This window comes from Schistocerca gregaria, chromosome 8 (genome assembly GCF_023897955.1).
Source record: "Schistocerca gregaria isolate iqSchGreg1 chromosome 8, iqSchGreg1.2, whole genome shotgun sequence".
Taxonomy (NCBI): domain Eukaryota; kingdom Metazoa; phylum Arthropoda; class Insecta; order Orthoptera; family Acrididae; genus Schistocerca; species Schistocerca gregaria.
This window is the reverse complement of record NC_064927.1, coordinates 492,446,737-492,460,466: the sequence shown is the minus strand read 5'-3', so window position 1 is coordinate 492,460,466 and position 13,730 is coordinate 492,446,737. Positions and strand designations below refer to the sequence as shown.

The window sequence follows — 13,730 nt, the reverse complement described above, 5'->3', positions numbered from 1 at the left end:
ACATTGTAATTCTGCCAGAGAGGACAAAGGTCTCGGAGCAGCACCTGAATGAAGTGGATAGTGCCGTGAAACGAGATGATAAAATGAATATCAATAAAAGTACAAGAAGGATAATTGATTGCAGTCGAAGTAAGTCAGGATAGCTGAGCGAATTATATTAGGAAAGGAGACGATAAAAGTGGTAGATGAGTTTTGTTATTTACGCTGCAAAATGACTGATAATGACTGCAGCAAGGAAGAGATAAAATGCAGTCTGGTAACAGCAAGAAAGACGTTTGTTGGAAAAAGGAATTTGTTAACCCCTAATATAAATTTAAGGAAGTCTTTTCTGAAGGTGCTTGTGTGGAGTGTAGTCTTCTATGGAAGTGAAACGCGGACAGCAGGCAATACAGACAAGAAGAAGATGAAGTTTTTGAATGTGGTGCTATAGAAGAAAATGGTTCAAATGGCTCTGAGCACTATCGGAGTTAACATCTGAGGTCATCAGTCCCCTAGAACGTAGAACTACTGAAACCTAACTAACCTAAGGACATCACACACATCCATGCCCGAGGCAGGATTCGAAGCTGCGACCGTAGCGGTCACACGGTTCCCGACTGAAGCGCCTAGATGCGCTCGGTCACAGCGGGTGGGTGCTATAGAAGAATGCTGAAGATTACATTTATAGATCGTTTAACAAATGAGGAGGAACTGAATCTAACTGGGGAGAAAAAAAAATTATGGCACACCTCGAGTAAAAAGCAGGATCGGGTGACAGGACCCATCTTGAGAAATCAATGACTTTGGTAATATAAGGAAGTGTGGGTTGGGTTGGAGGGGGAGAGGGGGTAAGAATTGTAGAGGGAGTACAGTAAGCAGCCTCAAATGGATGTAGTCTGCGGTAGTCGTGCAGTGATGAAGAGGCTTGCACACGAGGGACTAGCGCGCAGAGCTGCACGAAACCAAGGCCGCCACCACTGCCACAACAACAACAATAACAACAGCAATCTAAAGTGCACGTAGAAGTCTGTAAACTGCTTCAAATTAAGTGTGCTATTTCATCAGTTTTACTCCCTATACAGTTTTGACATTGTGCTCCTGTTATGACGTCACTGCAGCCCAGTGTAACTGTTGCTATTAAACCAAATTGTGCGGCAAATGATGTTTGACCTCAACTGATCACTTATTAAAGAATACTTCTAACAGCAGGTTACGATGTTACGTGTCATTTCTGAAAACTGTGATGCATAGTACAAAATGGTGTCTTCAAATAACAAGAAACCGGCTATGACTGAAAACTGAACCACGGGGACGTGTTTGGAGTAAGCATCCACGGGCTGAACTGCACTGAGACGGGAAATATGTTACACATCGTAAAATCCGTGGATTACGCAGCAGGCGCCGCCGTTAGACAGGCGCGCCGGCGGTCCCAGCCCCCTTCTGTCAGGCTCGGAGGCCGCCGGACCGTCCTGGGACGCCAGTGTTGCGAAAGCGAGCCCCACCTGCAGCAGCTGCAACTGCTGCTCCAAATGCGACCGTCTGGCCCACTCCAGCTGCTGCCTCCTGCGGGCCGCAAATGGAAACGCCAACACTCTCCAAACTTGGTCAGATTTTTTTTCCGTGGCAAAGTGTTCCCCCTGTTTACCTACACCGCTGCCTTTCTTATTGGAATTACTAGATTCATCTGCTGCTGATAGGCGTGGGTTACGGCCTCCACAACTGCAGGGCAACCGCCTGCCTGCTTCACCAGTTTCAATTTCGCTCGTCCTGCATTGTCTTTAAGGGGTCCGCAGGTGTGGAATGTCTTTCCTAAACCTTGACAAGCGGCCTGAGTGTGTGCGACGCGACGCTGCCGGCGCGCGGGTCGTTGCCTGCCGCCGGCCCACGGCAGCTGAGGGAGCGCCGGCCGGGTCGCGGCTTCCTCTCCTCTCCTCTCCTCTCCTCTCCTCTCCTCTCCTCTGCGCTGCGCCGAGCGCTCTCAAGGCCCGTCCCAGACCTTCCTTGGAGCTCACCTTGAGACCGCCTACTCGCCTCGCCCGTTATCCTCAGCTACGGCTGCCGGCGTCTCCACTAACCAAACAAATACCGCCGGCTCACACTCCGCAGCTGAAAAGCCGTATTTAAACTCAAGAGTTCGTTATGTAATGTGACGCCTTATAGGTAACACGAGACGGGCGGGAGTGAACTGTTAAAGTCTGCAAAGGTAATTGGAGTTTGGCGGTCTCCGTGAACTAGCTCGACGTTACCGTTTAACTCGTATCTGCCGCACGGTATCACGCCGTCTACACCCTTACATAGTAGTACACTGAATTCGTCAACTAATGGTGCCAAATTTACTTGGGTCCCACAACACGGAGAATCGGACAACGAGGAATCGAAACCAATGTTATCGTCGTGTTCCCTCCTAGGCTTTTAATACTTACATGAACGTCTGAAGCAACAGACAGTGACGACCATCCACAGCTGTACGAAATAATTAGAAATTACTTTGCTGAATGCGAATTCCTTGGCATCAGCTGTATTAGGTACCGGTCTACTGCCCACAAATTTTCGTATCTCACTATTGGGTAGTAAATATGCATCTAATACACCTTATGTCAAGGAATACGCATTCAGCGAATTAGTTTCGAATTCGTACAGCTTCCGAGCGTCAACAGTGTGTGTTCTTTCAGGGCGTACGTGTAATGTATCATACTCACGGAACGATTGTACTTTAAGCGCTGATTTGCGAGAATTTTATTAAACAGGCAACGGATCCTCTAACGCGTTTAGAGAGAAAATGCTTTATTTAATTACTTTTCATGAAATGCATGATAGGTGACTTCTCTGTATGTCCCGTGTTGTCAGTACCTTTTTCAGTTAATGTCCATCACGACAACATAAAAATTCAAATACAGAGTGTTTCAAACTCTTTGCATCAGAAGGAGAGATGACGGACCAGGCCATGGGGAACAAGTCACTCTTACGTGTTGATGCTAGGCATCTTTTTGTATCGATGTGCACCTGAGAGACGGCAGGGAGTAGGCACTCCGCCGTGTGCGTACGTAGTGTGTGTTGCCCACAACACATCTACAACGACTTCCTGTCAAACGCACCTAATTCGTTTCTAAAATACACTGCGCAACAGAGTTAAAGGATCACTGTTTCGTAACCCTTCCTACTGTGAAGGCTAAGTTTAAAATTTGGCTCAAAGGTGCGCAAAACCTTCCGTACTAATGGTGCAAAAGTGTGGTGCCGTGCGACGTCACTCTTGCGCTCGACGCTTCCGATAGCGAGGTGTCGACACGCGCGAGAAAAGGCCACAGCTCGCGTGTTCGTGTCAGTGGCACAAAATCACCACGAGTCTGTCCAGCGCCAACACGGACGTGTCACGCGGTGGGAAGGTGTCAACACTCCCCTCTTACTCACCTTTCATTCCTTCTTTTGATGACTCTGCTGCGACAGAGATCAGAACCGCGACGCCCGATGTTGAAATCACGCAATTTTGTTAGGACTGGACGAGGAAAACATCCCAGACACACCGCCGTTCACAATCGGTACGATAAGGTCGCAGGAGATGTCATACAGGGCGTCAATGAAACCGCCCCTTTCCCTGGAGCGTCGATTCCCAAGTATTTCGCAGTCGAAAACGACAGTTCGCAGTCCGGTGAACAACACGAACACGTTCTTGACAACCTTTGACACGATATGTGTTTGACAACCTTTGACACTGCCGACTCCCTCGGCCGTTTCAACCCTCTCTGAGGACATTGTGGGGCTGCATCCCCCTCGGACGTGACCGCAATTTTTGCTGTAGTGCACAGCTTGGAACCACTGGGAACTGTTCAACAGCATTCGACGAATCCTGATGACATTTTCATCGCCAGTATTTGGCCGGGACAGGGCGGCGAGTTGGTGGTGTAAATTTCCTGATCACCAGACTTTGCGCCCGTGTCCTGGATTGTGATGCTCCGTGGCTCTGTTGACGGTGATCGGTCCGTCGGATAGGGGCATGAAGCTCGGCGGCCCCCGTGGCGCTGTTCGTGAGCAGTACGCTACGTGCCGGTACCGGATTTCACCCTCTCTCTTCCCTCATCCCCGTTATGCAGGACAAACTCAAAAATACTCCCTACAACCATCCATTCCACACAGCTACGCTGTACAGGAAGACATACGACGCAAATTTCACACATTCGCAAGGAAAGCGACCAGTGTGCATGGAGGAAGAACACACTTCCCGAAAGACGTCTGAAACCACTGCATGCGATAGCCCAACCAACAAAGCTATACGACGTTTACGTTTTTTAATACAGCCGTGACGTGATAGGAAACCTGTCTTCTGCGATGACTATTATTAACCAAAACAGGACTTACAGATGCTGCGAGTCATGAATTTCATTAAACGCCTAATAACGCCAAGAAAGTTGATATATTGTGCACTTAAAGAGTTTTGCTGTAATAGGTACTGAGAAATGACGGTCTTGTACAGGCTGTTGACAATCGCCTCTCGAAAGCGAGGAAGATTACATCGAAGAGGTCATTAGATACGCAACAGAAGCTCAGAGTTTGGAACTAAACTGGGGCGGAAATCGGTGGTGTACTCTCAAGGGAACCATTCCGGCATTCGCCTTAAGGGATTTATGGGAAGCCGCGAGAAAACTAAACCTGGCAGCACAGCGGTTGTAACAAGCGACTGCTGGGTGCGAGTGCAGCGCCTGTGTCGGTCCCGACTTTCGGCGTTGTTACATCGACTCCTTGAGACATCCACATACACCTACACCTCCAAATCAACGCACAGTGCATGCTGAAGCTCACTTCATACCAATATTACCTAACCCACTCATGTACATGGCTGTTCATGACAACGTCTGAGGTTTCGAGTGACGACTCTGCGAGAACTACAAAACATACGAAAAACAGACACGCGTCAGTGTACAGAGCACCACTGCAAGCTATTGGCTGACATTACGGGCGCACATTGTGGGTGTCGCCAGTGACGCAGCAGACGTCACTGCGCGAGTATAACTCGCAAGGGGAGGCCACGACACTTGGAAAGCGGGTAGCCGGCTCGGTAACTCAGCGTGTTCGGTCAGAGGGTTAGTTGTCCTCTGTAATAAAAAAAAAACCTATTGAGTTAATGGATCAACGACGCACTAAAACGGGTGTCTTGCGACGTCCACCACGAGCAGATACAAAGAACGAAAACGAGATAAAAAAAAGCGTGTTCAGTCAGAGTGTTAGCTTCCCTTTCTAATAAAAAAACTGAGCGAACGGATGAACGACCAAACTGAACGGGTATCATCCGACGTCCGCCCTGAACAAATTCAGCGAACAATATAGAACAATTTTTTTAATAAAAAAGAAAAAACAGTGGTTGTTGTTCAAGGAGCTGGATCGAGTTTCGTTCGTCAGTTTTTTATTATTTTCGACACAGTCATTTTCTTTACTATTTATATTACAATTGATGTAATGGGAAAAATACGCGTAATCGGATGAACTTTTATTAAAGTTACAATGTTATTTGGCAGTCTACTAATTTTTATTATCACAAATTATATAATATTCATAACTATCGACTACTAAATGACCAAACGCATATAGTGATACTGAAAATGTATGCTTGTCCGCGTCTTCAAAACTGTTCGTATTTAATCGAAAGAGAACGAGGAATTGTTTCTCGCAAGACGCTTTTAAAATACACCCGATACTGCACAACCAATTAGCAGCACCGATTTCTAAGGAAATACTGCGTTATGCATGGTTTGCTTCCAAACTATCGTCTGAAAGACAGGTTTTGAAAATGTTAACGAGGTGTGTTTTTCCATGGAAAACGTCAAAAGCCCTTGCCTATGCGAAAACACAGCATTTATTCAATGCAGCTAGTGCCGTTTAACTTTATGTTTTCCATATTTTTTACGAAAAATACCATCCTGCAACTTGTAATGTCGAAAGCGACGATTAATTGTACATCTTTCGAAAGCCGTCTGTGCCGGTCAAATCTCGGAGGTAACAAGTCGTTTCGGGCTCCTTCCAGGTATAAGGGATTTCTCACGGACAAGCATACATTTTCAGTACGACTTTATGCGTTTGGTCGTTTACTAGTCGATAGTTATGAATATTAGATTATTTCTGATAGTAAAAATTAGTAGACTGCCAAATAACATTGTAAATTTAATAAAAGTTCATCCGATTACACGTATTTCCCCCATTATATCGGTTTTAATATAAATAATAAAGAAAATGACTGTGTTGAAAATAAAAAAAATTGGGGAACGGAACTCGATCCAGCTATACAGCAGCTTGAACGCCAAACACTTTAAAAAAATTGTTCTATATTGTTCATTGAATTTGTTCCGGGCAGACGTCCGATGACACCCGTTCAGTTTGTTCGATGATCCGTTCGCTGAGTTTTTTAATTACCGCTCTGACCGAACACTCTGAGCTAACGTGCCGGCACCACTCGGCTGCTGCCGCTTCACGATTAAAATGGCCACGCACAGATATATATATTCGACGACCGAAATTATCTTGCGATTTTCTCGATAACGCTTGAGAAGTACGCGCTACTGCTCACACATGTTGTTGTCCTCACGGAGCGCTACGAGTGTACGAAGTTTGCGGTAAATCCGCGTTCCAAACGTCGCGGCCTCCCCTTGTGAGTGAAGCGGCTGCTGCAGGACGGCGTGACGCTGCCCGCTGTTTACTGGGCTGCGAAGTAACTCGATGCGACAATAGCGAGCAGAGCGGATGATCTGCCTGCATGCTGCCGACACGCCTCACACACAGGCCACGACGCGTAGTTACGGATCGAGAACTGGCGAGTTGCTGTATCAACTGGCGCGTGTCACTTTCGTGTATATTTTGTAGTTAATACGTGATAGACTTCTGTAGGCCGGGGTATAACTATGGACACCGTTTATTTCTTCGGTCCAAGAAAATGTCGCGATGTCTCCCTCGAAAGGATAAGGCCAGTTTCCGACCCCCTCCTTGACACACTAGGAGCTTGTGTTCCATCTCTAATGGTCTCAATGTCGACGGGACGTTAAATACAATCTTCCATCCTTTTCGTGTGTTTCTCTTAGTCTCACGATCCCTGAGCGATGAATAGCTACGTATGTTTCAGCAGTCTGATAGAAACTCACCAGCAGAAAAAATGCCTATATAATGCCACCTCGGTGGACGTAACTATTATCAACTGAAGACAGATAAAAATTGTCTGCCAGAACGGCACACGAATCCGGGACCTTTCCTTTCGGCAGCAACGATTTCACCGCCTGAGCTATCCGGGCGCCAGTCATAACCCGCTTAGACGGATTCAGTTCTCCCAGCCTTCTCTCCCGCTCCCCAAAAGTGCACAAACGGTCTCTTACATATCACATACGGTACTAGCATACCGCGAAAAGAAGTGTAGAAACAAACGAGTGAAAAGCTCATACTTGGCAGGAGCAGCCGCTGCACTAGCGACTGCGACACGCGCCTCGAGGACCGACTGAAAGCTTCAGCTTGGCTCAGATTTCCCAGGAGTACAAACCTCTCAGTGACTCAAGCAAGTCGGACTCTGCCCTGCATCCAGCCACAAGTTGTGGCCGAACGACGCAGTTGGTGTAGCGCTGCCTGTCGCTGGTGGGGATAAGGGTTCAGTTCTGTTTTTACGGTATCTTACTTGTGGTTCATATTTGTAAATGATGAAAGGTAAATGTGAAAGACTTGTATGATGTACCTCCTACATACTCAGAATGATCGTAGTACAAGTGCACTCCCAGCAACCATGGAGCACAGATTCAACCACGTTTGTTGTTTCAATACGTTGTCACTGAGTTTTGCTGAAGTGTAAGTCTTTCTTCGCCCACTGATTTAGAAATTCGAAACAAAAGAAGCTCTAAAATAAACCAAGTCTCTTCTGCTTCTCTTTCTGGAGCTTATACTCGCTTAAATAATGAGAGTTACTCCACCGCACCAGTCATTCTCATGGATGCTGCAAATAAAGTTGAATTTTAATGAACGCACATCCCAAGGTGAACCATGCCAGTTGCTCGCAAGTTACTTTTACTGGAAACACCTATCAGTCGCGGGATATCTGCTACCACCTAAACGCATTTTGTTCAGATACTAAGAAAGAATGCGTACAAAGTAAGGATTTAAGCTTCTCCTTATCGATTTGTCCTGGCATCAGGTACAAACGAGAACACAAAAGTAACAAGAAGTTATCAAACACTGTTACTGACTTTCCCAGGAAATATACGAAATCGTATCACGTATGAAATAGTGCCTCGTCCAATTCTTCATAACCCACATTGTTTATTATGTCGTCTAAAGATATAATATGTAATGCTCCCAGCGATTTTAGTTCCACCGCTTCTATGTTGTAGAAACAATTCCGTTTTAAGTACCAGTAAACAGGAAAATTTACAGAGGTCCATCGTCGGTTAGCAGAGTGAGTGCGAAACTACTGTTATCGTCTTTTCTGGCCGACAATTTCTATTTTTTCCCCATCGCCTCTCATGAAATGATTTAAGCACATTTTCACGTTGTTCTTCCACACGTAGAAAAGGAATTATCTTTCCTCTTAGCCCTCTCCCAACCGCTCCTCATATTCTACGTTGTGAATACATTCAGGCGCCCTGTAAAAGTAGATCCCATTGTAAAATATACGAAGAAGGTTCACAAAAACTACCGTGCCGAGGGGTTTTGGATTGTTACAATCGATATTGCAGACACGATTGCTATCGCAAACTACCGAGATTCAACCTATGTGATATTAGAACATCTACCTAAATAAAAGTCGGGAAAGTTGCAGGAATGCAATTCTGGGCAAGGTCTGAGGAAAGGTTGTTCGCCTTTGCCTTGGTCCGGCCTGTTACGGAGTCTCTCGTGCATTAGTACCTCGTGCGTAGGACTGGCCAGTGCGTATTCCGTGTGGTATTGTGTTTGTGTCGTTACGGAAATGTAGGGCAAATACCTTCCAAAAGCAGGAGTCGAACCGGCAAGCAGCTGGCGGAGCAGCACACTTGTGGGTCAGCAAACTATGCTTTGTAGGTCGGATCATTCTTAGACGACCAGCTAAGCTTAATTATAGATCGTGTTCCTGATGAGCGCTGAGATGAACACACACATTCCATCAACACTTGACTAGGCTTCCAAAATACAAGAAAACAAGTCGGAGGGTAGAAAAGTCATTTTCCCGTTCTGGTGATTAGGGAGGGAACAATAGCTTAGGAGGCTGTAGGTCGGAGATGAACAGTATCTTTGTTTTGCCACAAATGACCCAGAAAAACTACAGAGAAACCACGACGTGCAGGCGCCAATGTCGTTCCTCTGCTAAATGAGACCCGTTTTTTCCTAACTGGGTGCGAGGGCCATCTTATGCATTATTTGCCAACTACTGTTTGCTCTCGCAGTAGCGTTTACCTACTTGAGTGTGAGCGGTCAACAAAATTGTTACCTTCGCTACGTATTGCGGAAGGCTATTGTATATCCTCGTCTCACACTAACCACCCACACATGACTCGCCAACAAAACTCGTGAACAGACGTTTCTCAAATAGGGCTCTGACATTCCGTCTGGGAAAACGTCGCATTTTACCCAGCGAATATTAAATAGTAACGCTACAGAGGATATCTACATTCACTTCACATACGGCTATAGGTGCTATATCCAAGTTTGGTTTGTGAAGATGATGATTGTGACATTTCGTAAAGTATGAGACTGGGGATATTACGATAGCCTTCAGTCACAGAAGAGCAGTTTCCTTGCCGTTAGACTACAGAACTACAGCGATCCCATAACAACCCCGGACCAATGTTCAGTGTTGATGTATTACCGATGTCGAATACTGTGAGTCTACTTATTGTGCTACCTCGGAGACGTTAAAGCCTGCCAGTAAAACTTCTATATGTGAGCGTAAATCGGTAAACATACGGGTCAATCCATATGCAGTAACAAGAAACTCAGCATTAAAGAAAAATCCAGTGGAGAAATTTTCCAGCAAAGACTAGTACCTGATTGGGTCCCGACAGAGGTTAAAATATGGAGACTGTTAAACTGCTGGGACTAAAATGAGTTAGCGAGTGACAGATGGGTCAGGGGATAATGATAATACTAAAGGGCACAGAGTAAACATTGATGCTGCCGTGTAACGAACAACACGATGGGCATTCAGTGCGACAAAGAGCTCCGACCAAACTGCGATTAGCCTCCGTCGATCGACTTTGTCACGAATCGACGACGGAGCTATTTTAAGCACGTGGTAACAGCATCAGACCTCCCCCCCCCCCCCCCCCCCTTCTTTGCCTCGCTCCTCTAACAGTTCCGCGCGCTAGGGTGTTCTTATTAATACTGCGTGTTGTAAAATGTTTCAGCCGAAGCACATATCAAACACAGAGGGAAATTAATGGAATACGCAACACGAAAGTTAACCGGTATTTTAGAACGATGGATGTTTCATAAATGGTGGAGACGTTTGTGATTGATAAAATTAGTTTTAATTGGTTTATTTTCAACACATTCACGTAAAATTTAAACTACTGATTTCAGTCCTCAGAGGAGGATCGGTAACGGCCAAAACAGGTAATTATATTTTAAATAAATTTTACGTGATTGCGGCACTGAGTAAGCAATTTAAAAAGAAAACCTTGCAATTTTAGTATTGCTGCTACATGGAGCTATACGATAAGTCAAAATTATGTTTATAGTTAGGTCGTAGGTATTGGAGTAGGGAAGGGACAGAACTGACGTCTTCGGGGAGCTCCTGGTTTGCTCTCAGCTTCGTCTTGCCCGTTATGAAGTGTCAACTGTATGTCTGTGTCGTGTGGATTACTGGAGAGCTGAGTGCTTGTGAGGTGTTGTGTTTGTAATGGATGAGTATGAGATGAAACAAATGGTGGGGGGGAAACTCAGGGCTGACACAACATGGAAATGTGAGCTAATTTTGGCAACGCGCGATGCTTCCAGGTAGTACGACAGTAAATTCTGTAAACAAACTAATTGTTTCTTTAGGAAGCCACTTTATTCGGATCTACGAAAACTGAAGAAACAACTTCTCTCATTGGTTATATTATCACTCAGACAAGGATGTTGCAAGCGTTTACCATTCCTATTCGTACAAGTCCATTCAAAGTCGCAGCTGCTGAGACTCGTGGTACTTACACTGTGTCGATTAGCACTGCTCTTACGATTTTATAGGTGATGCTACCAGATCATTGTTTCATGGTCGTAGAATTGTCAAGTCACTCTCAGAGACGGCGTCAGAAATTGTCCACAAATATATGAAATAGTATTAACGGCGCACTAAAGAGTTCGTTGCCTGGACTCCAGCAACAGTACGTTAGTTGTCAGAAGAGTGTGTACAGTAGCAGAGGCAACACCCAAAAACATACCACAGATCAATCATGCCGAGGAAAACTTCATAAATCAAAAAGTTTATACGGAAAATCTAACGAAACAACAATTTATGGCTGTGTGTTTTACGAAATTGAATCACAAGCAGGCACGCAAGGTAGTTAGAAAACGTACGTCAAAAGGACGGACGTACTACGGCATGAAGGTGAAATCTCACCTCAAACAATCTAGAAGGAACTAATAGTCAAAGCGGCAGTTGTAGCACATGATTACGGTTAGAGTAAAATTCAAATCTGAAAAAGCGCCTTCTGATAAAGAGATCAAATATGAGGCAACACGAAGTTTAATAGTTGAATGGTGCATTTTGTCCGTTACTTTTGTGTAACACAGTTATGGAAGGGAAAATGATCAACATTCCACAATATTTGCAAGAACTATACTTCGTAAATCCGGGATATTCCTTTACATATCCAGAATAAAATATACGCATATAATTAATTGCTTCACTGGGTTAAAAATAAAATCCGCGGTGAGTCACGCGTGTTCTTTTATTCATACACTTCGGATCCTGTTGGGCCATGATCTGTTTGCTCTAAGCTCTGGGTCAAGACAGTTTCACAGCTTGGACTACTCGGTACATCGTCCGTTACTAAAATAAGAACTGTGACTATAGGCGGGCTCTATTTTGTGAGTCAGGTCTGAAATATTTTCACAATGCATAGAAAAGAAACTCCTTGCAACGTCAGGGCATTACAGAGTTATATCAACCATATACTAGTAGCCTGATTGAATTGTTTATGGTTGAACTACAATTTAGTATAATACGAGCAGAACATATTTGATCACTTGTGAATTGCAATGGCTACGCCACCTCTAGACTTCCCAAATGCATGTCTAAATCTTCATGAACAGTACTTTTTTTTTTTTTCACTGTTGCTTAAGACGTATTATAATGCTTTATATAAACAATTCACCAATGGGATTATAGTTTCAATTACTGTTGTACACCACGGTACGAGTTTTGGAGGTGAGTTTATGTAGGTTGTTAACTATAGTTTCAGTCGTTGTATATGTAAATGAAATATTTGCGCCTGCAAGGTCTCTCCAGAAACGCGAAGATAAACACGCAGCAATAACAAAACTTGTAATGTGAAGGTGCAGTCCCGATTATATAGAAAGAATGTGGATTCAGGTAAGTATGAGTACTTGTACATAACAAAGAAACTGACAACACAGATCCATTTTATCTGTCCAGATAATCGAGGATTTTGGCAACGTCAGCGGATTAGTTGTTCCGTATAGTCTACGGGATTCGTACACATGTGCAGTAGCTGTCGTAGTTTTCGGAAAAAAGTCAAAACTATTTGTTACGAACATAAGGTATACTTAACAAGTTAGGCTATGTTTCCAGGTTAGGAGACTGTTTGCTGGTAACAGCTCGAGTGTTCCAGAATTTGCCGCTGTTGCAATATGTAAGCGGAGAGAGAAACTTCGGGTTAGTGAGACTAATTGAGGAGTCGGGCGTACTCACCAGGTGGTGCGCTGGTCCCATGACTCGAGGTGATCGGCTAGAGGAGAGCGGAGAAGAGCAGAGCAGAGTACAGAGGAGGACGAGGAGGAGGTGGAGACGCCGGGCGAGTGTCCCGTCAGCTGGTGGCGGCTGCAGCTCGTCGGGGCAACGGACCGCACTGGGAGCGCCACACTCAAAACTCTACCTTTTAATATCGGGCCGCCGGTATAAAACTGGCATTACACAAAAACGGTATCGCCGTCCGGAGGAGGAGCAGGAGGGCGGGCGGGGTCCGCGGCGAGGGGTGGGGGCGGCGGCTGCATGCGACACATCACCGAGGACGCACGGCGCATGCGCGAGTCGCCGCGTGGGCAAGGTCGCGGCGCGTGCCGGCCCGACCGGTTCCCGGCGTCCTCCTCACCCCCCAGGGGGGCAGGGGGGCAGGGGGGCAGGGGGGCAGGGGGGCCGGGGGGCAGGGGGGCCGGGGGGCCGGGGGGCCGGGGGGCAGGGGGCCCGGGGGCCGGGGGCGGGGGGGCAGGGGGGCCGGGGGCGGGGGGCCGCTCCCAATTACCGCACTGCCCTGCCGCGGCCGCAGTACCGCACGGATTACGCCAAGGGCGCGCGCGCTCTTTGGGATCGGCGCGCCATTTAGGAGTGGCCCGCCAAATGCCGGACAGCGCTCTCACTTTCTGGTGTTTCGCAAGGCAGGAGCCTGTAGGCGACTTGCCTACAACAGATAACTGCGTAGTCGTCCGGTATAATGAGTTAACTAAAAATATTCATTCGCAAAAACTCACAATGAGAAGAAACTAAAAAAAAAAATTATATCACTTTGCACCAGATATGTAAAATATCACTGCCACACAGCCCCCCCCCCCTCACCCTTAAGGTGCAGAGCCCCAGGCATATCTTGATACTTGAATTT

General features: G+C 46.1%; 1 protein-coding gene across 2 annotated transcripts in view; it reads right to left on the bottom strand.

Annotated features, from left to right (window-relative positions):
* The window catches only part of LOC126284731 (uncharacterized), a 371,044-nt gene that overhangs the window by 220,963 nt on the left and 136,351 nt on the right, over positions 1–13,730 (bottom strand). Inside the window, exon 1 of one of the 2 annotated variants that reach the window (XM_049983866.1) lies at positions 12,827–13,043. The exons of the other annotated variant lie outside the window; for it this stretch is intronic. Within the exon in view, the coding sequence (XP_049839823.1) occupies positions 12,827–12,847 (21 nt within the window). The 5' untranslated portion in view covers positions 12,848–13,043. Of the gene's footprint in view, positions 1–12,826; positions 13,044–13,730 lie in introns of those variants that run through there. 2 annotated transcript variants of the gene reach the window in all.